The following is a 27,657-nucleotide window of genomic DNA, read 5'->3' on the forward strand; positions in this document are numbered from 1 at the left end:
CTACTGTCATATTCCGATTTCTATAAAATTTGCTCCAATAAATGTGGTCAGTTTACATAAATGAACAATATGTTCATGTTTCTGTATTTTTCTCAAAAGAGTACATACCATTCCAGTATAAAAAAAACCCCGAGTAACCGACAAATATGCAGTGTAGGTATTAATGCAAATTTGTTTAAAACAACATATAAAAATCAACTATAAACGATATGAATTTAATTTATGACACACCACCCCTTTTAGGTCTCTGCCAAATAGAATGATGGATTTTTTTTTCCATTTCCTTTAAGAGAGCGAAAGTGTACCGGAAGTCGTCATCACATGATGGACATACAGGAAGTAGATGGAGAAAGGGCCCGAACGTTACTGCATTAGTGCGTTAATAATAACAACAGTGATTTAGTTGACATTTACATGGAGGGCTATTACTGACAGTCGGAGTCCATGGAGTCCCATGAGGAGAAGCCAATAATCTACACAATGGAAAACAAGCCAATTGTAACGTGTGAGTATTTCGGTGCAGTTTTAGCCCAGCTAGCTAGTGCTTTGTGACACTTCAGGCTGTGGGTATCGTCGACTCTCCGCAGCAGTGTGGCCGTCTACCTGATAATGACACCAGACGCCGAGAGAATGTGCTGGCTTAGGGGGTTACAGGGGCCGGCTAGCGAATTAGGGCGCTGTAATGGACAATAAAGTCTCTGCACCTGTTCTTTAAAGACGCATCTCTTTTGGTTGCCATTGCGTTGTAGTTTCGCCTGCTGACAGATTGAATGGCCCTCATTTAATACTCCGTAAAGTGACTAAAAGGCTGAGGCCGTGTGTACACACCTTGAGGTACGGTAGTTAGCTTTGTATTTATTCAGCTTTCGGTTCTGCTAGTAATGTTTCCCAGGAATAAAGAAGTATAGTGTCCGCAGTGTGTCCCTCAAGCTAACGAGATGTTCCCCCAGCTATTTAAAATGTTGCCGTACTGCTTATCTGCCTAATTTACCCCTTAACCAAGATACCTTCACTGCTGCCAAACCACCACTGAGTTAGCAGTTCCCCCAGCTTGGGGATACGTTTGTGAAGTAAAGAGACTAGTCGAGCGTCCAGCTTTTCCTCTGACGTTGCCCAGGTATGATATGAGGCCCGTGTGCAGATTAAGGAGTATCGGATCGAATCTTCGGAAATGTGTGTGAATGTGCTGCCGAAAAGGAGTGCAGTGCGAGTCATCATAAGGGAAAGCTGACAATTCACGACGTTTTCGTTTAAATGCGACGACACCATACTGTATTGTCCTTTTTAACCACAATATGAAAGCAGAGCCGTGCAAATTTAGCTGCCGTCAGGTGTGCTGGTAGGTCACGCCCTCTAGCATCGAGATCAGGGTGTCTCTTTTGTAACATGTTCCCTGACTCTTTGCTTTGCTGGTGAATATTGTCTTGTTAATGTGGTGTGAAAACACCCCTCCCTGCAGCTTCCAATTTTTGATGCATGATTGCAGCTCCCCTTCAAGTGTTTTTCTTTTTTTATTAGCCTGATGTCAAAACGGAATACACTGTCACTGTGCACCCCAGCTGTAGCATTTGAGACATTTTTAGTAAATAAGATTAAGGGTAAGTCCAAAAAAAGGACATATACTCGTTTGTCTATACCACGTGACTAAGCGAGCTAGTTCAAGCTAAGGATGTAAATGTCTCCATGTGAGGTTGCAAGAGGCCAGGGGCAGCTATGATTAAGATGAACTTTATTGATCCCAGGTGGAAATTCTGGCGCACACAGCAGCAAGAACATAGAGCATGGATGAACATATATATAGTGCCAAACAAAGTAAATGTAGTGCAGCTGGAACAAAGCAGCAGGTTGTATTGTAACAAGATGGTATGGTGTGTTATGGCTGTAGATTGGGAGTGGCACACCTAAGGAGATGATGTGGTGTCTCATGGAGGCAGGCAGAAATGATCAAGTAGATTTTTTTTAAAGCACGCTGTGATGGAATGAGGCAATGGCTGAATCTGCTTCAGGATAGTGCCCCCTCTGGTCGATGGGCAGAATTGTTCATAAAACATCCTCTTCTCTGCTACTGCCTCTAGTTGGCCCAGGGTCAGTCCTGTGATGGAGCTGGCCTTCCTGATGAGTTTTCAGGCTTTTGGCATCACAGTACTTCCCCAGCAGGCCACAGTGTAGAAAAGCACACTGTCCACTATGGACTGATAAAAGATATGCAGTCCGTAGCTTGGACCAGAGGGTCTTTTGGTTGGAGTCCCTTATGTGATGCCCTAAGAAAATGTTTTTGGCTTGAGGTGTGGTTATGTATAGAAAACATGACTGCATATAAGACTAGTGGATGAGGGGGGATGGGTAGAGGATGTGTGTCTATAGTGCGTGTCCCTTAAAAGCCATTTACAAAGTCTCACAGACTTCTGTTTCTGGACTGATATTTAGGTCCTTGGTGTGGTATTTGAATAAATGGTCAGGCCCAGTGAAGATCTGTTTCACGCATTATTGACTTACTGCATCTCAAAGGAGGGAATCATGAGCTTGAACCCAAACCCGTGACTCCTTGACCTCTGCTGGTGTCCCCAGCTTTCAGTGGATACCTGCTGAGTTGTTTCACTCTGCAGCCAATTGTATAATTGGAGGAAAGTGGAAGACTGAGTCATATTTAGTCAACAGGGAGGAAGCTTTCTACCATGCTTGTAATTAATGACATTTGACGTCTCTGTGTTATGCTTATTTAGCCATGTCTCATTCGGCAAAGTCTTGGGCACATGCCTGTTACAACATATCTGGATTGTGAGGAATGTTACTGCTGCAGCATAGCAGTAATTCTGCTGTCTTCAGGGCTGCTGGACTTTCACAATGAGTCGGCAGACTGGAATCTTTCGCATGTGATGTTTGTGCAATAATTGTTATGTGGTGGCTCGGCTTAAGTGGCTCGCTGAAGGCTACTGCGGCAAGCCCCCGGCACTGCTTGGTCAGGTGTTCAGCTCTGTAAGTACTACACCACCTGCTGTCTTTTCGGTGGGATGTTGCCTCGTGTTTTAGAGGTGGTTTTCTGTCCTGTGAATCGATATTTATTTCTGTTTGTATATATGTGTGTGTGTACAACCAATTTGTGCGTGTTTGTGTGTGTGCGCGCATTTGTTGTCTTTGATACTTAAAATTTGCTTTAAAGAATAATATCTTTTGACATCCTACAGCATCTGTGTGTGTGTGACCGTATGTGTTGGTGGGAGAAGGGCTCTCATGGGCATGGGTAAAGATGTTCCTGGAGGTCTGGGCCTGGCTGATGTAGGTTGAGTGGAATGAGGCCCAGTTTGTGCTGTTACCTTTTGCAGGTGCTGGGGACCAGACCCTGTTCTCGTCTCTCTACAACTCCCTTACCCAGCAGCTGCCCCGGGAGCCCATGGAGTGGAGAAGGTAACAGTACCTGGTGCATGCTGGGAATGAGAGAGACCATAAAGCTGTAATTAATTCCAAATAGACAGAATTGGCTTAGCTTCTCTTGAAGATGTACTGTCTGTAGTATTCCTTTTTATGTGACTCTCAATCTAATGGCTCTTTTCCACTGGCATACAGGAACCAGGCCATATGCGACCCAAACCCCATACAGACACTTATTAGAGTGCGGTTCCAGCTTGTTTTGGTTTTCCATTGCAGAAGGGTTGGCTCAGTAAATGCATTGCCGGGTTTGGAGAGTGACTAACATAAACCAAAGAGACATTTGTTAGTGTCCACACAGTGCACATCAGGGGTCTCAAACTCAAATAATCTGGGGACGACTAGGTATGTGGTGTTCCCCCAAGGGGGCACGTGAGAAATCACACACAAAAGTGTCTTTTTTCAACTTGAAATTTTAAATTCGCCTATAAAAAAGGGCCTTTGATCAATTAAAGGAAGAATACAATAGTACAATGTAGAGAAGAAACTTTAATATCATGATTATAGTAACCAGAATTATAGCAGTATTGTACAGCTGAAAATGTTAAAGTACTAATACACAAACTGCAATCATTTCACCAAGTTCTATATCGAAAACCACAAATACAATTAGCAGCACTATGCACGATTTATTTGCATAAACTTTAAAATAATGCCGTAGCCAATACCTATGTAAACGTATGAAAACCATATAATCTCCTAAGAGTTCAGCTATTTAACTTCAAACAAATAATATAATGCGGTCAAATCATAGTTGCGCTGGAAAATTCATACAGAAGAAGTAATGTAACTGATCTAAACTGTTCTGTTTCAGGAATTTATAAATACAAACATCCATGGAATAGGGCGGCATGGTGGTGCAGTGGTTAGCACTGTTGCCTCACACCTCTGAGACCTGGGATCGAGTCTCCGCCTGGTTTATATGTGTGTGGAGTTTGCATGTTCTCCCCATGTCGTCTTGGGGCTTTCTTTGGGTACTCCGGTTTGTCCCCCCACAGTCCAAAAACATGCTGAGGCTAATTGCACTGTAGGTGTGCATGCGTGAGTGAATGGTGTGTGAGGATAAGCGGTTTGGAAAATGGATGGATGGATGGACATGCATGGAATTCATTCTTAGCAATTGGGCGTTCAACTAGCTCTGAGGCTGCGGCAAAAAAAAAGTGCCACATCTCCACTACACCACCGACAACTTGTGATGTTCTTACAATAGGTGGCAACACTGAAAGCTTCACTTTACATTATCGACAAACTATTAGCAAGTTCGACAGGCAAACCATGACATTTTCCCCCATTTTATATTCCATTTTCATCATTCATTGAGCTAAAAGTTAACTTGCCTGGCATTCACTATTAGGATTAGATTGTGTAAATGTGCATTACGAATCCATTCTGTCCAACTGTTTTCCGGTACTTTTTTTAAGTAGGAGGATGAGAATATTCAAATTCTGGGTTATTGGGAATGCCTTGGCACATCGTCATGTGCACTAATAATGAATAATTTGTCGAATATTCCCTTTTTTCTTGGAAAAATTCATGCATATCAAGGCAGTTCATGGTGATGTGCATTTCAACCAATCAGATGGTGGTGACACAACCAGCTCAGTTTGGTCACGCTTACTAGCAGGGCCCTGTAAGCATGGGAACGGGCCGGGTACAGCTCGCACAATAAATAATGGTCTATTTGCAGTGTGGATTGAGTGCGGCTCAGTCTGTGGTGGCAGTGGAAAAGCCCCATTAGATGTTTAGAAAAATTCAACAAGTAGGTATTCAGCACATGTTATGGACCAGGGAAGCAGAAATCATTGTGTGTCCGCCTGTCTGAGGCAGCGATGCAGTATACGTCTGACACTTTTATAATCTGAGCTTGGAACATTCAGTGTATGCATATATATTTCTAAAGAGCTTGCATTTAGAGGTGCTGAATAGAGTGTTACAAATCTTCAGTGGATACCTTTAGTGCCAGTGTGTGTGAGTATGCAATGATGTCTCGCTGACAAGCTCCTCCCTCACACAGGTCATATGGACGAGCTCCGAAGATGATTCACTTAGAGGCCAACTTTGTTCAGTTCAAGGAGGATCTACTTCCCAAGGAAGGAAATAAGGCGCTACTCACCTTTCCATTTCTCCACATATTCTGGACAGACTGCTGTGTGAGTGTTTTCCCGGAGGTCCTCTTCTCATTTATCTGCTGGATGGGCTACCTTGTGAGGCTGATTTTACTACAGGTGTTGCACACATGTTTTAGAGATATGCATGTGTGTTCACAGGGCGTTATTAAGAAGGGGGGAGTAGGGAGGGAGGGGCAGCCACTGAGGCTTGTGTTATCTAAGGAAAATGGAAGCAGGTGGGATGCACCTGATGTCAGGGAACTACTGTATAACGCAACATAAAAGATGCTTATTTCTGTAAAATAAAAGCACGTAAAATCAGTAATACCACTACATTACAACAGTCATATTGAACTAAATCCCTTTTAAATCCTGTGTTCTTGACTTCTTAGTATGGTCACATATCTGTAGAAGGGATGTGTGGATCCATACTGGAATGTTAATTCTTTCGATCTGAATGTTTTAATGTAGGGAATTGATTCTAGCAAATTTTTTTCTTTTTGCCTGTAAATGAAATGTTTACATTACATTAAAGTCAGGCGTCGCATAGCAACATTTTGGTGAACGACAGACCAGATGTATCACAGTAGTCGCATACGATTATAATGGAGCTGGAAAAATTCCTGCGGCCTAGCAATGTCGTAGCTGTCGTAACGCTGTAGTGCAACACATTGCTAATGTGTTTGGTGGTGCTAGTGTAAACTAAGCCACTTCACTGCCAGTTTTATAAAAGTGTAGCACCACCTATTATGTACAGTACATAATATTTTATCAGACAGGTATGGTACAGGTTTATATATTTACTATGCTACACTTTTCATCATTATTTAAGCTATGCTGTATAGTATAGGTGTGTAGTCGGCTATACCATTGAGGTTCTAATAGGAAGCTGGATAATATCTGCTACCAGACAGGGCTGCCCATAAGGAGGGAAGACTGGTACCAACACCCCCCCACATTGTATTGGATACAATGGATGGTATTGCCCATTCCAGTTCTGTAGCTATAAACTGTCTATATCCTGGCAAAAATACCGTAAATGTCATGAGTTTTCAGAGGTGCTTCTGCTTTGCTCCGGTCGTACATGCACTTGGATAATGGCACCTCAAATGGGTTAGTACGTTTGATGCGTTTCCAGCAACATATCCTAGCGTTGTGTCACAGCACTGATGGATGGTTTTGGTGTTAAGTATTCTGTCTTCGGTGTAATTCATTGGAAACCGAAATACTGATTTAAGTGATGTGGGAGGGTCTTCGAAATCCCGATTCACCGATAAGACTGACTAACCAGCACTAGCCTTAACCAGCTCACAACTACAGTGAGAATAATGTTTTCGGTGCAGAACATCTACTTGGTTCTGCCCGTCTCAAAGTATGTATTCATTTTTTTGTGCCTTCCAAACCGGAAATTATGTAACCGAACGGCAGACGATGAATACGTGCACTGTTACTGTGCCCTACTATAAATACACGCTTCAGAGCAAAGACCATGGTAATTTGTCATTCCTCCACATGGTGAGAGCTTCTGTTCAAAAGCACGAAGTTCCCCCATACAAAGCTGGTGTCCATCGAGTCTTAGCGTCGTCCTGCCCGGTGGTTAGGAGCGGACTTCCTGTAGCCATCCTGGTTTTATGAATTATTATTATTATTATTTTTATTTTTTTTTTTTTTTTTTAGCTATTTAGCAAAAAGTGCATTGTAATGGGTTTTCTGAAGTCTGAAAAGAGGCAATCTGAAGGAGCTACGTGCTGCATGACAGCGGTGTGTGGGGTGGGCGCACAACCGGGCAGGTTGCTGGCAGTAATCTGAACCGAGCTGTCGCCGTGTCGATCTTCAGGACACAGAGGCGTACAAGGCTTCCGTGAAGGAGGACATTGTGCGGTGGCAGAGCCTGCTGCGTCTCCACAGTACACTCGACTGGCTCATCGTGGTGGTGGAGAGCGACGCCAAGAAGAAGAACAAGACCAACATCCTGCCCCGTACCTCCATCGTGGACAAGATCCGCAACGACTTCTGCAACAAGCAGAGCGACAGGTGGGCACTGCACGAGCGGGGGAGCTTTGACGTCTGCAGGACCGAGTCAGGGAGGCTGATGGGAAGTGAGCATGCTTGTCTGTGTTTAACTACGTAACGCTCTTCTGCTGCTTCTACACTCATCTAAGTGAGGTCCATATAGGGTCTCTGTGTGTCTGGCCGTCTCTCCTGCCAGGTTGGCCCAGAACCCCTGTGTCCTGTCTCCTCTCTGTATCTTCCACGGTTGATGCTTAATGTGTAACACCCTCTGAGAATTGTTCCAGTCGGGAAGGTAAACAGATGCGCGTGGAAGGATGCAATGGGAGTTTTGTTTGGGGAATGGTTATGCAAAATGGAGATGGGGACATAAATGGGGAACACACAGGAAGTCAGAGTGGGTTTGGAGATGGGCAGCAGATCTGCGGTCTAGTGGGTGGGGGGTGGCTGAGAACAGAATTGTTTTTTTTTTTTGTTGGCTACAGATGAGCCCTGCCTTGTCTGACTGGTGCTCTGTCTTGCCAGATGTGTGGTTCTGTCGGACCCCCTGAAGGACTCTTCCCGCTCCCAGGAGTCTTGGAGCTCCTTCCTGACAAAGCTGCGCACGCTGCTGCTCATGTCCTTCACGCGCAACCTGGGCAGGTTTGAGGACGACATGCGCACACTGCGGGAGAAGAGGACCGAGCCAGGCTGGAGCTTCTGCGACTACTTCATGGTGCAGGTGTGGCAGCAGTGTCTGCTTGCTTGTGTATGTGTAGCGTGAAGCCAGCTCATCTCACCTCCCCCCACACACACACACACACACACACAGGAGGAGTTGGCGTTTGTCTTCGAGATGCTGCAGCAGTTTGAGGATGCGCTGGTCCAGTACGATGAGCTGGACGCTCTCTTCACACAGTACGTCCTGAACTTCGGGGCCGGAGGTAAGCAGCATTCTTTACCTACTTCCTGATTTCCGAGAGGCGAGTTTCTGTCCTGACGCTCCCGCCCTCCGGCACACTGTTAAAACCAAAGAATGTGACAGGGTACTCCTGTTTTCAAAATGCATGCGCACATCTGTCACTTCACAGCTGGAGCACGTCTGGCCGCCTCATCTGCCTTTTATTCCTTCATTGTATTTCCCCCACTCTCTATCGGTGTGACCTTTAAGACATGAAGGCCGTGGATGTGCAGGGGGTGGGGGGTTTGGTTGGTGGTTAGGGGGAGTGCTTGTGTTATTTGGGGATCTTGGGTGGGGGTAACTAATTGTAAGGCCACACATGCGTCACTGTGGTGTGGGAGCAGGCTCACATAAGGGAAAAACGCGCACACACACTGAGGCCTGGCAGCTCACAGTTAGGTCACACATGCTGTATCCACTGTTTGTTCATCTCCCTTTCCCTCTCATGTCCATTTGCGCAGATGGAGCCAACTGGCTGGGCTCATTTTGCCAGCCCCTACGCAGCTGGAACGGGCTGCTCCTGCGCAGGCCTATCGACATGGAGAAGCGTGAACAGATCCAGCACAGCCAGGCCAGTCTGCTGGACCTGCGCAGCTACCTGTTCTCGCGGCAGTGCACCCTGCTGTTGTTCCTGTTGCGGCCTTGGGAGGTGACACGTCGCGCCCTAGAGCTGCTGCACACCTGCGTGCAGGAGCTGCGGCTGCTGGAGGTATGAGCCCCCCCTCCCCCCACTGCCCAACATCGATCTCCATCTGTATGATTCTAACATAGATAAGTCCCATATTCATATCAGACAGACCAATAAATAAAGATACAGTTTAAATTTGGTATTGGGAGAGAATGATATTAAAGTCTGCTTTCCAAATGCATGAACAGACAGCATTGTTGTGTAAAACGCATCCTCACGCAGTGGCTGTACATTCTGGCTGCTGGACTTCCTGTCTCTGACATTTGCCGACCTTGGAGTCTGATCTGTCCTGCCCAGACACTGGCCAGCTGTCACAGCAGGGATGGTACCTCCTCTGGCTCCTGTGTGGAATTTCTGGATTTTAGTGAAACTTCCCTAGGAGGATTTTGCCTGCTGCATCTTTGCTTTGCCTATTTCCATCTCATGGTGACCACAGAGTTTCTCTGAGCTGCCCCGTCTGCCTGCCTCTTTAATGTCTGTGGTTATTGAGCGCCTATATCTCACTGTCTGGCTGTATCTCACTGGTATCTCCATCTGTCATTGTCTATTTATTTCTCAGTCTCTAGTATCAGTCCAGCTTATCCATCCATCTTCTATAACAGCTTAGCCATTACATGGTTGTGGTGAGCATGGAAATTGTCAGCACTGCCACACATCACACATTAAAGGACATTTATGGCATACAGGAAGCAGGCCGTGACACGTTCGTCGGACACTAGCTACAGTGCGGTTGCAGCTTGCAGAAGGATCGAGTCAGTAATGGCGTTTGGAGAGCAACAGTAATGTAAAAACTTTACTGTGCCCCTGGTCTATATCCTGATTGCTGTATGCTAATTTGAATTTGAATTGTAAATCCATTCCATTCAGCTTCTTTTTTTTTTCTTTTTTTTTTTTTAAGTAGAAGGGAATTTTCAAGTTCTGATTTATCAGAAATGTATCGATACATCACAGTGTGCAAATACTAATAATAATGAATAATATGTGGAATATGTCCTCCTTTTTCTTCAGATAATCCATGAACAGAACACACTGGTCTCCTTGCATTTCAACCAATCATGGTGGTGACACACCCAGTTCGGTTTGGTCACTCTTTCAGCCCTGCTAGTAAGCAGGGTCACGCCAATTCGGTTACGGCTTGGGTATGGCTCATGTAATTTCCAATGGGAAACCATTGTCTCTTTGCAGTACAGCTCGGTTCTTGGTGGCAGTGGGAAAGTGCCAAAAGAGATGCTAGTGCTCCTAAATGCATGTTGCTAAGACTGTGGGAGGAAGCTGAAGTACCCAGAGGAATCTCCTTCAAACGGATAGGGAACCTGAAGGCTGATGGAGCTGGGGGAGGCTGCAGTGCTGGCTTCTGGGCCGTGCTTTGGATAGGGTTTTTTTTATGATCTGTGGTTTAGTTTGATTTGGGTATGCTAGCCCTGCTCCTCTGAGACAGGTTAGCACTGGTTAATCCCAGCTAACTGTGTAAGGGTCATGACCTGGACAAGGAGCCTTTTCTGGGTTAAGATGCTGGATTTAGGGATAAGTTTGACAGTGAGACTTGGGCTTTTTTGCTGCTGATTTTATTTTCTGAGTATTTGTACAGTTTTCTCTCTGACCCATTTGTAACTATTTGTAGTGCAGTTTATAGTGTGAAATTAGAATTCGATCATTTTTAGAGAATTCATAAAAACTGAAACTTTTCTCCATTACATTCAGTCTCCTTAGCCCCCATTTAAAAATGCTCTTCAGTAGTTTTTCTCCTGTACCAAATTTGTCCTTAAATTTCCCCATTATTTTCGTCATCTTATTCTTCAGTGCATCTTGAATCTTCTACCCCTACTCTTCCTTATACTGTCTTTCTTCCTTCTACCTCTCATCATTACTCCACCAGTGTCTCCTGCACACCCTGAGTCAATTGGCTGCATCAGCTGATTTTTCTGTCTTAAATAACACAGGAAGATTATCATGGAATTCAGCCTTGACAGCCATAACCCTTGTGGTGCCAGACTTTTCCCCAGTCTGGCACGCGTTTCCACCGCAAAATATGGCCCTGGGCCAGAAAAAAACTATTCCAGCACGGCACCGCAGAAAAGCTCGACTCAGAATGTGGTACCGTAATGTCAGCAAAAGAGGGACGGGCTACGGCTTCCAGACCTTCCGTAACCCGGACAATTTAATCCATAACCGATATAGCTAGTCCATGGTGGTGCTGGCGGTCAAACAACTTGCCAGCTGCTTAGCGGAATAAGGTTGCATCTTTTCTTTTATCGAGAAATATGAATCATCGATCTGCTGGCTAGATTTAATAATAAAGCATAAATATGTCGCAGATGGAATAAAATATTATGGCGTTTGCTATCCCCCTCATGATTTCTTCGCCATTCAGTTTTTTGCATTGTTGCACGATCCTTAAAAGGACAGCAAGTGAATAAACTAACACACACAGAAGGGGGAGCCTTTGCAGGGACAACATGACGTAAAATAGCTTGAAATAGTATGGATTGTATTTGCTGAGAATAAGATTTTTTAATGTAAAATATTAATTTGCACAAAAACATTTGTATAATTCATATAAATGATGCAACATTGCGTAATTTTTTTTATTCTGTGAAAAACGAAAGATTGATCTGCGGGCCAGATTTAATAACAAAGTATAAATGTCAAGTTGAATAAATAAAATATTCGTTCGAGTGGCAAAGAGATCGAGGCAGACTGCGATATTTAGTTTTTATTTTATTGTGTGATTCTTGAAAGGACCGTGGTAAAACAGCACCCAAGAATAATGAATAAACTCACTCACACACAGAGACGGGGAGACTTTCAGGAAACAAAAGTGAATACAGACAATAGAGACTCACACAGTGAGTCATACTCCAAACTTTTTTTTCAAAAAAAAACCAAATGCAGATTAACTTTTACTTTACAATGTAACATTTCTGTTCCATTCTTTTTTTAAACTGGTGGAAACACAGACTGGTTATCAAAAGGCACCAAGTGAGGACCAGCCCAGCACCAGCACCATCTCCATGTTGGTGGAAACGAAGTAATAGTGTGGTCTTGGAGCTCTAATGCCCCCCCCCCATATCGCCAGGTGTCCGTCCCACAGGGGGCACTGGACTGCTGGGTGTTCCTCAGCTGCTTGGAGGTGCTACAGAGGATCGAGGGCTGCTGTGACCGGGCCCAGCTGGAGGCTAACAGCTCTCACACCGTGGGCCTGTGGACGTATGCTACTGAAAAGGTGTGTTACAGGCCCCCCCCCACCATGCTACTGAAAAGGTATGTTACAGCCCCCCCCCCCACCATGCTACTGAAAAGGTATGTTACAGCCCCCCCCCCACCATGCTACTGAAAAGGTGTGTTACAGGCCCCCCCCCCACCATGCTACTGAAAAGGTATGTTACAGCCCCCCCCCCACCATGCTACTGAAAAGGTATGTTACAGCCCCCCCCCCCACCATGCTACTGAAAAGGTATGTTACAGCCCCCCCCCCACCATGCTACTGAAAAGGTGTGTTACAGCCCCCCCCCCCCACCATGCTACTGAAAAGGTGTGTTACAGCCCCCCCCCCACCATGCTACTGAAAAGGTGTGTTACAGCCCCCCCCCACCATGCTACTGAAAAGGTGTGTTACAGCCCCCCCCCCACCATGCTACTGAAAAGGTGTGTTACAGGCCCCCCCCCCACCATGCTACTGAAAAGGTATGTTACAGCCCCCCCCCCCACCATGCTACTGAAAAGGTATGTTACAGCCCCCCCCCCACCATGCTACTGAAAAGGTGTGTTACAGCCCCCCCCCCCCCACCATGCTACTGAAAAGGTGTGTTACAGCCCCCCCCCCACCATGCTACTGAAAAGGTGTGTTACAGCCCCCCCCCCACCATGCTACTGAAAAGGTATGTTACAGCCCCCCCCCCCCACCATGCTACTGAAAAGGTGTGTTACAGCCCCCCCCCCCACCATGCTACTGAAAAGGTGTGTTACAGGCCCCCCCCCCACCATGCTACTGAAAAGGTGTGTTACAGGCCCCCCCCCCACCATGCTACTGAAAAGGTGTGTTACAGCCCCCCCCCCCCACCATGCTACTGAAAAGGTGTGTTACAGCCCCCCCCCCCCACCATGCTACTGAAAAGGTGTGTTACAGCCCCCCCCCCACCATGCTACTGAAAAGGTGTGTTACAGCCCCCCCCCCCCACCATGCTACTGAAAAGGTGTGTTACAGCCCCCCCCCCACCATGCTACTGAAAAGGTGTGTTACAGGCCCCCCCCCCACCATGCTACTGAAAAGGTGTGTTACAGGCCCCCCCCCCACCATGCTACTGAAAAGGTATGTTACAGCCCCCCCCCCCACCATGCTACTGAAAAGGTATGTTACAGCCCCCCCCCCCACCATGCTACTGAAAAGGTGTGTTACAGCCCCCCCCCCCCACCATGCTACTGAAAAGGTATGTTACAGCCCCCCCCCCACCATGCTACTGAAAAGGTGTGTTACAGGCCCCCCCCCCACCATGCTACTGAAAAGGTGTGTTACAGCCCCCCCCCCACCATGCTACTGAAAAGGTGTGTTACAGCCCCCCCCCCCCACCATGCTACTGAAAAGGTGTGTTACAGCCCCCCCCCCCCACCATGCTACTGAAAAGGTGTGTTACAGGCCCCCCCCCCCACCATGCTACTGAAAAGGTGTGTTACAGCCCCCCCCCCCACCATGCTACTGAAAAGGTGTGTTACAGCCCCCCCCCCCACCATGCTACTGAAAAGGTGTGTTACAGCCCCCCCCCCCACCATTCTACTGAAAAGGTGTGTTACAGCCCCCCCCCCCACCATTCTACTGAAAAGGTGTGTTACAGGCCCCCCCCCCACCATGCTACTGAAAAGGTGTGTTACAGCCCCCCCCCCCACCATGCTACTGAAAAGGTGTGTTACAGCCCCCCCCCCCACCATGCTACTGAAAAGGTGTGTTACAGGCCCCCCCCCCACCATGCTACTGAAAAGGTGTGTTACAGCCCCCCCCCCCACCATGCTACTGAAAAGGTGTGTTACAGCCCCCCCCCCACCATGCTACTGAAAAGGTGTGTTACAGGCCCCCCCCCACCATGCTACTGAAAAGGTGTGTTACAGCCCCCCCCCCACCATGCTACTGAAAAGGTGTGTTACAGCCCCCCCCCCACCATGCTACTGAAAAGGTGTGTTACAGCCCCCCCCCCACCATGCTACTGAAAAGGTGTGTTACAGCCCCCCCCCCACCATGCTACTGAAAAGGTGTGTTACAGCCCCCCCCCCACCATGCTACTGAAAAGGTATGTTACAGGCCCCCCCCCACCATGCTACTGAAAAGGTGTGTTACAGGCCCCCCCCACCATGCTACTGAAAAGGTGTGTTACAGCCCCCCCCCACCATGCTACTGAAAAGGTATGTTACAGGCCCCCCCCCCACCATGCTACTGAAAAGGTATGTTACAGGCCCCCCCCCCACCATGCTACTGAAAAGGTATGTTACAGGCCCCCCCCCCACCATGCTACTGAAAAGGTGTGTTACAGCCCCCCCCCACCATGCTACTGAAAAGGTGTGTTACAGGCCCCCCCCCACCATGCTACTGAAAAGGTGTGTTACAGGCCCCCCCCACCATGCTACTGAAAAGGTGTGTTACAGCCCCCCCCCCACCATGCTACTGAAAAGGTATGTTACAGGCCCCCCCCCCACCATGCTACTGAAAAGGTGTGTTACAGCCCCCCCCCCACCATGCTACTGAAAAGGTGTGTTACAGCCCCCCCCCACCATGCTACTGAAAAGGTATGTTACAGGCCCCCCCCCCCACCATGCTACTGAAAAGGTGTGTTACAGCCCCCCCCCCCCACCATGCTACTGAAAAGGTGTGTTACAGGCCCCCCCCCCACCATGCTACTGAAAAGGTGTGTTACAGGCCCCCCCCCCCACCATGCTACTGAAAAGGTGTGTTACAGCCCCCCCCCCCACCATGCTACTGAAAAGGTGTGTTACAGCCCCCCCCCCCCACCATGCTACTGAAAAGGTATGTTACAGGCCCCCCCCCACCATGCTACTGAAAAGGTGTGTTACAGCCCCCCCCCCCACCATGCTACTGAAAAGGTGTGTTACAGGCCCCCCCCCCACCATGCTACTGAAAAGGTGTGTTACAGGCCCCCCCCCCACCATGCTACTGAAAAGGTGTGTTACAGGCCCCCCCCCCCACCATGCTACTGAAAAGGTATGTTACAGGCCCCCCCCCACCATGCTACTGAAAAGGTGTGTTACAGCCCCCCCCCCCCACCATGCTACTGAAAAGGTGTGTTACAGCCCCCCCCCCCACCATGCTACTGAAAAGGTATGTTACAGCCCCCCCCCCCACCATGCTACTGAAAAGGTGTGTTACAGGCCCCCCCCCCACCATGCTACTGAAAAGGTGTGTTACAGGCCCCCCCCCCACCATGCTACTGAAAAGGTGTGTTACAGCCCCCCCCCCCACCATGCTACTGAAAAGGTGTGTTACAGCCCCCCCCCCCACCATGCTACTGAAAAGGTGTGTTACAGGCCCCCCCCCCCACCATGCTACTGAAAAGGTGTGTTACAGGCCCCCCCCCCACCATGCTACTGAAAAGGTGTGTTACAGGCCCCCCCCCCACCATGCTACTGAAAAGGTGTGTTACAGGCCCCCCCCCACCATGCTACTGAAAAGGTGTGTTACAGGCCCCCCCCCACCATGCTACTGAAAAGGTGTGTTACAGCCCCCCCCCCCACCATGCTACTGAAAAGGTGTGTTACAGCCCCCCCCCCCACCATGCTACTGAAAAGGTGTGTTACAGGCCCCCCCCCCACCATGCTACTGAAAAGGTGTGTTACAGGCCCCCCCCCCACCATGCTACTGAAAAGGTATGTTACAGCCCCCCCCCCCCACCATGCTACTGAAAAGGTATGTTACAGCCCCCCCCCCCACCATGCTACTGAAAAGGTGTGTTACAGGCCCCCCCCCCCACCATGCTACTGAAAAGGTGTGTTACAGGCCCCCCCCCCACCATGCTACTGAAAAGGTGTGTTACAGGCCCCCCCCCACCATGCTACTGAAAAGGTGTGTTACAGCCCCCCCCCCACCATGCTACTGAAAAGGTGTGTTACAGGCCCCCCCCCCACCATGCTACTGAAAAGGTGTGTTACAGGCCCCCCCCCCACCATGCTACTGAAAAGGTGTGTTACAGGCCCCCCCCCCACCATGCTACTGAAAAGGTGTGTTACAGGCCCCCCCCCACCATGCTACTGAAAAGGTGTGTTACAGCCCCCCCCCCACCATGCTACTGAAAAGGTGTGTTACAGGCCCCCCCCCACCATGCTACTGAAAAGGTGTGTTACAGCCCCCCCCCTACCATGCTACTGAAAAGGTGTGTTACAGGCCCCCCCCCCACCATGCTACTGAAAAGGTGTGTTACAGGCCCCCCCCCCACCATGCTACTGAAAAGGTGTGTTACAGGCCCCCCCCCCACCATGCTACTGAAAAGGTGTGTTACAGGCCCCCCCCCACCATGCTACTGAAAAGGTGTGTTACAGCCCCCCCCCTACCATGCTACTGAAAAGGTGTGTTACAGCCCCCCCCCCCCCACCATGCTACTGAAAAGGTGTGTTACAGCCCCACCCCCCCTACCATGCTACTGAAAAGGTGTGTTACAGGCCCCCCCCCCCACCATGCTACTGAAAAGGTGTGTTACAGGCCCCCCCCCCCACCATGCTACTGAAAAGGTGTGTTACAGGCCCCCCCCCCACACAAACACTACTGAAAAGGTGTGTTACAGTTTAAATGTTTCCCAGCTGCTAACAGAGATTTACATATGAGGTGACTTGATGGTTAAGCTTCTGGATTTCTGTCCATGGGGGGCATGTTTGGTGCTGAGCCTTTGCAGAGCATCAGCAGGTCAGTCTGGATGAGTGTGGATCATTCTGGCGATGCCTTAAAGAACAGAGGCTCCTCTGATTTCCCCATGACTGTCCCTGCTTTCCTCTGGCCCACAGTTGAAGAGCTTGGGCTACCTTTGTGGCTTAGTGGCGAAAAATGGACCCAATTCGGAGGACCTGAATAAAACTGTGGACCTGTTGGGTGGGCTGGGGGCTGAGAGACCCGAGACAGGTGAGCAGTTTTGTCACGTCAGTTTTGCATCATTGTGGCCTGGGATTTTGGGGGAGCATAGATGGGGCAGAATGGTTAAAAGTTAATGGGTCTGATTTCTGTTCTCTTGTAGCCAGCAGCCTTCAGAGCCCTTACAAAAAACTCAAAGAAGCCTTATCATCTGTGGAATCCTTTGAGAAACACTACCTGGTGGGTATTAACTGGGCTGGCTCGGTACTTCTGCAGTGACGTCTGTGCACTTAGGTGTGCAGCTGTTGGGGCTTCTAAACCAGGCTGCCCACAGTAATGGGAAACCCTCGGACCTTAGCCCTCTGGGGTCTAGGAGTAGGGAACACATTTTAACTGGCTGGGGCATGGTCACACATTTCATTCAGTATCATAAACTTAATTCATGGCAAATAAATTATTTCTTGTATATTTGTTTTGGTGTTAAACTCATCTTAATCTTAGTGTACTTTGTAAATATGTCAGATTTATGTGAAGTTTGTAATTTGACATCAAAGAAACATTATAAAAGTACATAGTACGCAATGGTGACAGTTTGTTTTGATCCCAGATATCTGATCACCAAAGTCTTGGCTACATGAAAATGACTAAATGTTGTAGCTGAAACATTCAGTTGGATAAATAAATAAGAAAAACCTACTTCATGTCGGTTTTTGTAGCAACTTTCATGTATATGCATGAGCCATTCACACCTGGCCACATCACCCCCCCCTTATGGCGCTGATGGGGATGTATCTGGATCACTGCGTTTCACTGCTGCGTTGTTCATCTAATTACCATGTGAATGCGATTTAAATACGCGGAAATGCGACTATTTATAATGTGAATAGCGATCTTCGGGTGAAAGTGGTACTACACGCCCCCGATGCAAGTAAAACAAAGTAAGGTGACATGGTTTACTTTTTTGCTGATTTAACCTAATTCTATAAACTTTATTACTGCCGATAATTTATGTTTTGAAAAGATGACAAATTACAGATTTAGTCACCATTTTCATGATTCTACATGAAGATTTCAGCGAGATATAAACTGAAATAGACGTGAAAACTATGCTGCGTCGCTGATGACGCACTCGACCCCAGAGGGTTACACCCGGAGCAGGACGCCCATCTTTCAGGCTGAAATGAGTGTCAGGCTTGTGCTGGTTGCTTACTGGCTAACACTGTGGCTGAGTGTCGACACTGCACCTCGGGATGTGTACCTGACATTCAAGCCCTGTGTTGTCCTCCCCCCCCCCCCCCCCCCCAGGAGCTCTCTCACACGGCCATGGACATGTACAGGACCATCGGCAGGACACGCTCAGCCCGCCTGATGGGGAAGAGCCTGGCCGAGTTCTACATGTAAGAGACTTTGCAGTGAGATACTGTGTGTGTGTGTTTGTCTGTGTGTATCTGCATTATTTACTTGTCCAAGTTGATGTTTCATCAGAATATGTATATGATATTCTGCAATGTCATGTGAATGAAGGAAAAAAATAATGAAAATTTAACATGGTTAAATTACTGAATTAAATGAATTAATTAAAATTAATGATGCTTGGTTTTAAGTAGTGCACACAGCTGCAAAAGAATACAGGATTACAGCCACGAGATTCTGCCTTTAGCAGGTGACCCTAAATGATGCCGTGGTAAACTGCAGGTCCAGCTTGGTCTGATGCAGTAAATGTCCTGCAGCGTATAACTGCTGGAAGCCTTGAGGTTTTTAACGTAGTTCAGACGTTATACAGCAAGTAAATATGAGAGATGCTGTCACTGGGGCTGCTGAGTTTGCTGGCGTCTTAAGGCTCTTGTCATTTAGGATGTGAGATGCTTCGTCACCCAGTGACTAAAATAAGTGGATGGCTGGCACGCTCCTCTGTTGCGCTCGCAGGAGGAAGGGCGACCCCAAGCGGGCGGAGAGCTTCCTGCAGGACTCTGTGAAGAGCTACCTGAGTGAGGGCTGGGCCCTGCCTGTGGCACACACCCGCAAGCAGATGGCAGAGTGTCAGAAGCTGCTGGGCCAGACTGAGGAGTATCCTGCTGGGGGCATCACAGCTATGTCTCTGTTGATGTCTATGTTAGTGTAATCACCCCCTCCTCCCACCCCCTGAAAAGGTGTACTACAGCCCACCTCCCACCCCCCCATGAGGTGTGAGGTGTTGGGTCTGTCTGTCTCTGCGTCTGTCTGTCTCTGCCTGTGGCTCCGCTTGGTTTCTTTGACCTCTTGCACAGCTACCTGCAGACCAGCGCCCTGCTAGCCAGCGACAGCCACCTGACCGACAGCGAGAGGAAGCATTTCTGCCAGGAGATCCTCAGCTTCGCCGGCCAGTCAGCCGGTACAGGTGGCCGTGTGTGTGTGTATCTGCGGGAGTGGGGCCTCGTGGGGGCAGGGCAAAGCCATCCGAACACTGTGTCTCCCCCCTCCTCACAGGCCACAAGGTAATCCTGAACATGAGCTCGTTTGCTCAGTTACGGCAGCTGCAGTTTCGGCCGGCGGCAGCTGTGGTGCACGTCGGTGCGTCCCTGCAGCTCGAGCTGCGTCTGCGCAGCCTGATGCCTGTACCGGTTCGCCTGGAGCAGCTGGCCATCACTGTGCACTTCAGTCTAGAGAAAGGTGGGACTTGGGGCCGGGCGGGGCCTGGGGGCGGAGCCCCCCGTCGCACAGGGCAGGGCAGCCCGGGCGGTGCGGTGCAGTTCCCTGGAGAGAGCCCCCCCGGCTCCCACCCCCGAACACCGCCTCCCACCCTTGAGCTGTATGAGATGCAGGACCGCAGCCCTTCGGACGGGGTGCTCAACTCCACCGGCGTCGTCTGCAAGAATGTGCACCTGCTGCTGCGTCGCCAGGACAGCGCCGTTTCCTTGGACACGCCCAGTGTGAACACCATCGCCATGGAAGACGGGGCCCAGCTGCTGAAGACACATGATGTGTCACTGTTGCCTGGCAACAACGACATCCTTTTCACAGCTCCCGTAAGCCTGCTGCCTTGTTACTGTATAGTGGTCATTAGTACTTTATTATTAATATTTTGATGTAGTGGCATTTTCAAATCCTTTGGCTAGAAACAGTCAGACAGTGGCACTTCCTATTACATGAAAGTTTAGAGCGGTGTTTCGTAAAAGCATAGTTAATGTCAGTAACTTGCATAGCTGGAATCATGCAGCTAACTGGGTTGCCAATAGGAGCTCTTGGGAAATGCACATCTGGTCTTGATGGACCCCCAGACAGTCCACATTTGTGCCTCCTGCCAGACAGTCCACATTTGTGCCTCCTGCCAGACTATGCATTTTTAGGGAGCTGTGAGGGAGTGAAAACATGGACTGTCTGGGGTCCCTGAGGACCGGGGTGGGAAATCTGCTTTAGGATAACAGCAGTGCTAATGGGTGAAGTATATTAGAGCCAAAAGACAGAAGTAAAGATCTACAGTTTTCATAGGTGACCATATAGTCACTGGCTGAGCAGGCCAACCATCGTCATGCCGGAGGAGTGAGTGTTTATGAATCTTGCTAAATTCTCTTGTTGCTGCTATTGGTAATGCTCTCATTGTAGTCTTATACACTGCCCCCCCCCACAGAGTCAGGAGCCAGGCACCTATACTCTGAGGCAGCTTTGTGCCACTGTGGGTCAGGTCCAGTTCGTGCTGCCCCACATCTACCCCATAGTGCAGTATGAGGTATATTCCCAAGAGCCACAGCTCACCGTGGAGCCCCTAGCAGGTCTGTCTCTCTCTTCGCATCTCCATTCCTCTCCTAGGAGGTTCTGCTAAGACAAACTCACCCGGCGCCATCTCGCCGACTCGTGGCACTATACTGGAGTCAGCCCTCTGTGTGCCTCTGTGTCCTAGACAACCTTGTGGCCGGCCTGCCCCAGACGGTCAAGTTCACCGTCGTCACAGGTCACTACAGCATCAAGCGGGGCGATGCACTGCAGCTCAGCAACTCGGACAGCATGCCCATTCTGCCGGCGCCGCGCTGCACTGCTCGCGTGCTCTCCAGTACCGCCGGTGAGTCCCGTCCGGCTCGCGGGGGACTTCCGCTCCTCTCTGCCACTGTCCACAACCTGCATGACCTGCCCTGTCTGCCCTTCCCTTCTACAGAGCTTGTAACGGAGACAGTCCTCTCCATCCAGTCCTCGGAGAAGGTAACCAGCATCTCGCTGCCTCTGGCACCACCCTACCACACCGTGGAGTTCCAGCTGGTGGTGCTGTGCCACGTTCCAGCCGGCCCGGTGCGGCCCGACCCTGAGCGGCTCACCAATGGAGAGCCATGGCATCGGCCCCGCAGCCGCCTGCGCACCCACAGCGGCATGATCACCTTGGACCAGAAGGTGCTGAACCTGATGCTGCTTTTCCATTCGTCTCTGGGTTGGCTAAATACCTACTTGTAAAACAGCCAGATGTTTGGGATGAATTTAGCAGCCAAAGCTGAGTGAAACTCTCCTGATTGGTCGGCCTGGCTGTCTCTTATGGCATCCTAATGCCTGATTGGTGGTGTACATGTCTTAACTGTGTGACCCTCCTGCTGCCCACAGATCTCCATAGACTGCCCATGGTCTATTTACTCCACACTGGTGGCGTTAACTTTCTACATCCCCTTCAAAGCCAAGCACTCGCTACTGTCTGCAGGGAAGAGGTAAAACCTCAAGTAATTAATATTGTTAAAATTTCAAATACTTTGATCCACCAGCCTCCCACCTGCTGATCTGACCCTCGATTCAAACCCACAGGAAGTACGTGCAGGTGTGCCTGCAGAACGTCTCGGATATGAACTTCCAGCTAGCGGAGCAGAGCCTGATCCTGCAGCAGCGGCTGACCACACTCGGGCTGCGCTCCCTCAACGGCCAAACAAAGCAGGTGAGCGCAGGCCTGCTCGAGGCGCCTCGGTGCATCTCCGTCTGGCTCGACACACCAGCTAGCATACAAGTATCATTACTCACACTGTTCTGTTTGCTGGTCTTCTCCTGTCCCCTTATAATGCTCTAGTCCAGTAGGTGCACAACAAAGCCAGTTCTATACCCAGTTAAGGGGCTTCAGCCTCTCTGGAAAATTATTTGTTGTTTTCTTGAATAGAATAATTACTTTTGTCTATATTTAAAATGGTTACATTTTTTTTATTTAAAATGAATGACACTTGGGTTTTTATTAGTAGTTGTATACACTAAATAGGTAGATGGTATAGCCCCCCCCCTCCCCCCCAGTATCCCATATCTCCTCAGATTGAAAGTGGCCGAGTCCTCCTAATGCTCCAGTCTTACGATTGGTACAGGACCAGCAGCCAGCCCCCTGGTGCTGACACTGTGGACATAGGCACAGCACAGCGTGTCTGCGGAGTATTAAAGTCTTAGTGTCTTCAGTCATTTCAACCAGTTATGGCCTTAAAGTCTTATAAAAACTTATATTTAAGTTTACTAGGTCTTAATGTTTTGCGGGGGTTATAAGGGGGACTACTGTAAATGTTTAAGTGGCTTTAAAAAAACCAGTGCTTATGATGAAGGGGTGAGTACAGTACATCAGGTATTTCTAGAGAGAGACTGCATGCACCCATTCACATTCACCTGACTTTTATTTGTATAAATGTTCTAATGTTGTTACTCTCTTAGAAAACAGACACTAAATACATAGGGTCCAGCTCTCACTGTGGTTTCAGGCATCCCCTGGGGGTCTTGGACCATATTTCCTGTGGATAAGGGGGAACGCTGCATTTTAGTCTGATGTTAAAAAAATCTTTCATTGAAGTTTAAATGTGACTGACTCTTAAGGGGTATACTGCCAAGTCAATCGCAGACTATTAATGTCCACAGGCAGAGATGCACACCAATCATTTTTGCATTTCGAGCCATTTCGCTATGTGTGCTAAAACTTAATATCTACGAAAAGAAAAGAGGTGATCTTTATCTGTAACGAGGTATTGATTGATCGTCTTGAGTCGATAGCGACCCTTGGACACTCCTTGGTTTTCCAGATTACTTTACAGGCAAATTTTAATATTAGAACGTTCACACGTGCACTTCATGTTCAATAACTGTCGTTCGCTTACAGTTGCTGGTGGTGAATGGAGCAATTATTTTGTACAAGCACCTGATGGGAAAACACTGCCAGAGTAGATAAACCCATTCGAAGTGCTGTCCATTCATGTTTATTAAATTAACTTTTCCTTGTAGCTGCTAAATACACATTATTAAAGCCTTAAAGGGTGTCTGCCTGCTGCATAAGAATCTCCATTGAATAAGTGTTTGTGAAAATGTTTAGGCTAAAATCTGGGCTTATTCTGCATTGATCAACGTTGCCAGTGTTTGTATTCGTGCACGTTGGACTTGTTTGGACCAGTTTCATTATTGTAAACTAAAATGAAAATGCACCCTGAATAAAAGACAATTTGTAAACATAAAATTTTAAGATGATGTAGCTGCAACTTCGGTGCTTATTGCTTAATCAACTTGACTGTTTCATTAGGTTTTCTGAAGGAAAATGAATCATTTAGATTAATCGAGCAATTGATAAAATGGTCAATAGATTAATCTATAGAAAAATAGTTATTGGCAGCCCTGAAATGAACACTGTAGTCACTGTAGTGTAAATATATGGGTACTGATTTTAGTATATTTCCACTTATAGCTTGGTCTTAAATTTTGGCTTGAAGTGGCATTTAAAAAGTCCTAAAAAGTCTTAAATTTAACATCAGGATCAGACACTCTGCAGGAGTGATGCCTATTATGTGTGTGTGTCTGTGTGTGTGATGCTGAGCCCCTCCCCATCTGCAGCGGGTGTACAGCAAGCAGTCTGTCTTCTACCTGTGGGAGATGACGTGGAGCATAGAGCCTCCGCCCAGCCTCCAGTGCCTGTTCTCCATCAGCTTCTGCCCGGCAGACTCCCAAAGCTCGCACTTCACTCCGTATCACTATGAGTTCCAGCTGGACAGCTTGTCTGTGAGTCCCACGCCCAAATGAATAGTCACATCTCCAGATCGCTTCAGACGAAAGTTTCTTCATACTTTTACATGCCATAGCCTGTTTTGTCCGTTTTCTGCCTTATCCTGGTAATAAGGGCGTCTATGCTTTAACTAATTAGTAACAATCATTTGTTTCATTTCTACTCTACCTTTTCTTACAGAACAACAAAGCAGTATTCAGGAAGTTAGAATGTAATAAGCCTTTGGTGGCGTGTGCTGTACACGGAAATGCTAGAACTCAAAGAACCCATAGTTTAATGTTAGTACTTGCATTATGAGCGGTATGGCTGTTGTGGCTGAGTAGAGTGTGTTAGATTTGCATGGGGTCAGATACCTGCCTTTCAGATTTCCCTCTCCTGTTTGACTTGCCTGTACTTCTGTCCCTTGCTCACAGACTCTGTATAGTGTGTCGGCGGATATTCAGCCGGCCTCTGGAGAATCTCATTGCAAGACCGGCTCCCTCTGTGGGCTGGAAGTGTCCATCACGCGACTGTCAGAGGTCTCTGAAGCCGAGAAGCAGGATGAGGGATCTGTAGAGTGCGGCAGTTCCGGCACCACCAAGCTCATGTATGAAGGTAATGGCAACAGCTCCGAGCAGCATTTTGCGCTTGTGTGTGTGTGTGTGTGTGTGTAATGTTCTTAATTGTGTATTAACCATGCATCCCTCTGCGGACACTTCCCCAGTGGTGGATAATAGCAGTAACTGGGCTGTCTGCGGGAAAAGCTCCGGCATCGTCTTTATGCCCATAGCAGCCCAGGCCACACACAAAGTGCGCATGGAGGTCATGCCCCTGTTCGCTGGCAATCTGCCCTTTCCCAGCATCAAGGTGTCCAAGTATTTGCCTCATCAAGCCTTGCCCGCCATCCAGCCCGATACAGGTATGACTTTCACCTAGAAAATTAGGTGTACGATTAAATATGTAACCAAATAAGCAATGTGCCATTAAACCCCCTTTCAAGGCCATTAATATAGTATATGGACTCTATAACCATTAAGCTGGACTGTATAACTGTGAGCTAAATAACAGCGTGAAAGCAGCCCAGTAGGGGCCCACAGCATTGGCACTGTTCAGGCTGCCCATGGCAGATCCCTCGACCTGCACTGTACTTGAACTGTTCTCTATTTCCTTTTCCCACCTCCCCTGCCTACCACATCCATGCCCACAGATGGATGTCTTGAGAATGACAATATCTCCCTGCTGGACAAAGGTCTGACGGACGACCAGGCAGACACCAGTAGCATCCGCAGCCGTGGCAGTGTGGTCTCCCTGGGCAGCGGGGAGCAGCAGCGTGGCCTCCCCATGCCTCGCCTGGAGCCCTTCGGCCCCGGGCAGGTCTTCAACCGTAGCCAGGGCTGCCAGGTGCTCGTCCTGCCCAGCAAGGACGACCACGTGCTGGAGGTCAATGTTACATGATGCTCCCCATGTCATCTGCCCGCCCACCTACCCGCTCGGCCCCCTGAAATGGCTGCTTTGGCTTTGGGTGGGTGGACCTCTTCTCCGGACTCGCAGGACGGGCTCCGGATGTTTGCCCAGCCATGGTGCAATGCAGACATCAATGAAGCCTGAAGTATCATCTGCTTTTTTTCGTCTTTTCTTTTTGTTCTTCCCCTCCTTTTCGTCATCGCTTTCCCCGCTGTGGAAGCTCAGTGCTCGGAGCCTATTGGTTCCCTCTTCTCTTCTGTCCAAAGTGACAGTCGGAATGTCCTGCCCTGCCCTCTGTCGGTCCTCAGTGGCTCCCTTTCCCCCGGATGTGCAGACGCCTCCGAGTCTCACGGGGCACTGTTACCATGCCAGGTGGCTGCCCCTGTGACCTCTGACCTTTGTAAGCGGCAAGGAGGCCATTGTAGTATGGCTAAGCACCCTCTTATGCTTGTGCACAAGGAATGAGCGTGACCTTGTGTTGGTGCTGCACGTGCACGTCAGTGACAGCGAATCGTGGCCAGACTGGCAGCACTGCAGAGATTCCTCAGCCCTCATGGCAACAATGGGAAGCCTTACCTGTAATCAGTCCTCCCCAATCAGTCTTCATGACCCCCCCAGCCCACCCCTGCTGCTGTACATACTTTTTATACATATATAAATAAATATATATAAATAGATATTATTTAAAGTTGAACAAATTGCTGTACTGTGGAACTGTAGGTTGCAAGGTTGCACCAAAGGACAACTAGGAGGACGTGAGAGAAGGGTGAAGGTAAATGAAGTGCGTTGGAGGACTCTTGGGGGGGTGTAATGTCACTTTGTGGAGATGTTCTGTTTTCCAGCCTTATTTGATTGGGTTCTTTGCATTTTCCTTGTGTTAATGGGTGCATTCTTTGCCTTATTGCTCATTATATCTGTAGTAAAACGGAGATTTTTTTTTCTCCCCATTTTTAATCATATTTGCCCAATATTGACTGTGACAATGACGCGTCTGTGAAGCGTGTGACTTCAGTTCCGTCGTTCTGAAATACACTGTGCTGTAGCGCTCTGTCATCACCCTCGTAATCCTGTTGCTGCTGTCATCCTTGTCGATTATTATGGACCATGTGCACGTGTGACATACTGGAAAAGCTGAGGGCCCAATGTGCCCGTCCATCTCATCGATGTAATATGTTCCTGTGTTCTGTGTCTCTGTGATCACCAGATGGTACTACTTTTGTTTGATTCTAAGGATGATGTTGCCCAGCTGTTGCGCGCGCGCGCGCGCGTGTGTGTGTGTGTCTGTCTGTGTGGGCGTGTGCATGTTTTGGCATCATGCTGTGGGGAATTCTGGGCAAATCCACGATATGACAAACTGGACGTTACTAAAGACCACGGAGTCCAAATCGTTTTTCCTCCAATTCATCATACATGTAAACGGACAAAAAAAAAAATCACCAGCGTTCTTCAAAATTGCTACTGCAGGAGCTTCACTAAACTGTCCGTGCTTCTCTTTGTGCAGATGGATCTTGTGGTGATTGTCAAGCTCTAGTATTTATGTAAAATTGATCTGAAATTGGACACTGCAAAGGAAAACGGAAGAGCTATGAGAACAAGTTCTCTCACTTATGCTGTCAGTCTCAATTATGCTATACATCCACATTTTCTTAGTTTTTATTTTGAGCATTTTTTTTGTAAATACTTTAACTGGAAATTAAGTTTGATGGGGGGGTTCACACCTGAATAATTAAAGCCGGCTGGTATTTTCATGTCTACTGTGGGGAAAGCAAAAAGGAGAGGACAAGAAAAACAAACCATATTTTCACATTGTTTTTGTAAATTTAGTCCATTAGATTACAGAACCTGAGATTGTATTCAGATTGTTTAATTATTTAAATTAAAAAATGTAAGCATTATACAGTTTAAAATATACCTATGTTTTAAAAGTTCCGCGTGCGTGTCATTTGTTGTTAGAAACTTGGAGGGGGGAATTGTCTGGGATTTTCCTAATCCTAGGGGGTAGCTCCATTCCTCTGGGAGTAA

General features: G+C 48.2%; 1 protein-coding gene across 3 annotated transcripts; it reads left to right on the forward strand.

Annotated features, from left to right (window-relative positions):
• Positions 1 to 305: 305 nt before the first annotated feature.
• Positions 306 to 27,563, forward strand: trappc10 (trafficking protein particle complex subunit 10). Of its 3 annotated transcripts, XM_048978381.1 has the most exons (23): positions 306 to 505; positions 3,324 to 3,405; positions 5,441 to 5,576; positions 7,372 to 7,568; positions 8,070 to 8,265; positions 8,356 to 8,467; positions 8,946 to 9,193; positions 12,249 to 12,395; positions 17,168 to 17,282; positions 17,395 to 17,471; positions 18,537 to 18,628; positions 19,158 to 19,298; positions 19,499 to 19,608; positions 19,698 to 20,236; positions 20,839 to 20,980; positions 21,109 to 21,267; positions 21,361 to 21,590; positions 21,795 to 21,895; positions 21,990 to 22,116; positions 24,024 to 24,188; positions 24,606 to 24,786; positions 24,896 to 25,090; positions 25,379 to 27,563. In XM_048978381.1, the coding sequence occupies exons 1-23, from the start codon at positions 445 to 447 to the stop codon at positions 25,624 to 25,626; spliced, it is 3,801 nt and encodes a 1,266-aa protein (XP_048834338.1). In that variant the 5' UTR covers positions 306 to 444; the 3' UTR covers positions 25,627 to 27,563. The 3 variants fall into 3 exon arrangements, with proteins under 3 accessions (XP_048834338.1, XP_048834336.1, XP_048834337.1); XM_048978379.1 differs by having other exon boundaries at positions 21,109 to 21,590; XM_048978380.1 differs by having other exon boundaries at positions 19,499 to 19,602; positions 21,109 to 21,590.
• The last annotated feature ends 94 nt before the right edge of the window (positions 27,564 to 27,657 follow it).

The sequence above is a fragment of the Brienomyrus brachyistius genome, chromosome 16 (assembly GCF_023856365.1).
Source record: "Brienomyrus brachyistius isolate T26 chromosome 16, BBRACH_0.4, whole genome shotgun sequence".
NCBI classification, from domain to species: domain Eukaryota; kingdom Metazoa; phylum Chordata; class Actinopteri; order Osteoglossiformes; family Mormyridae; genus Brienomyrus; species Brienomyrus brachyistius.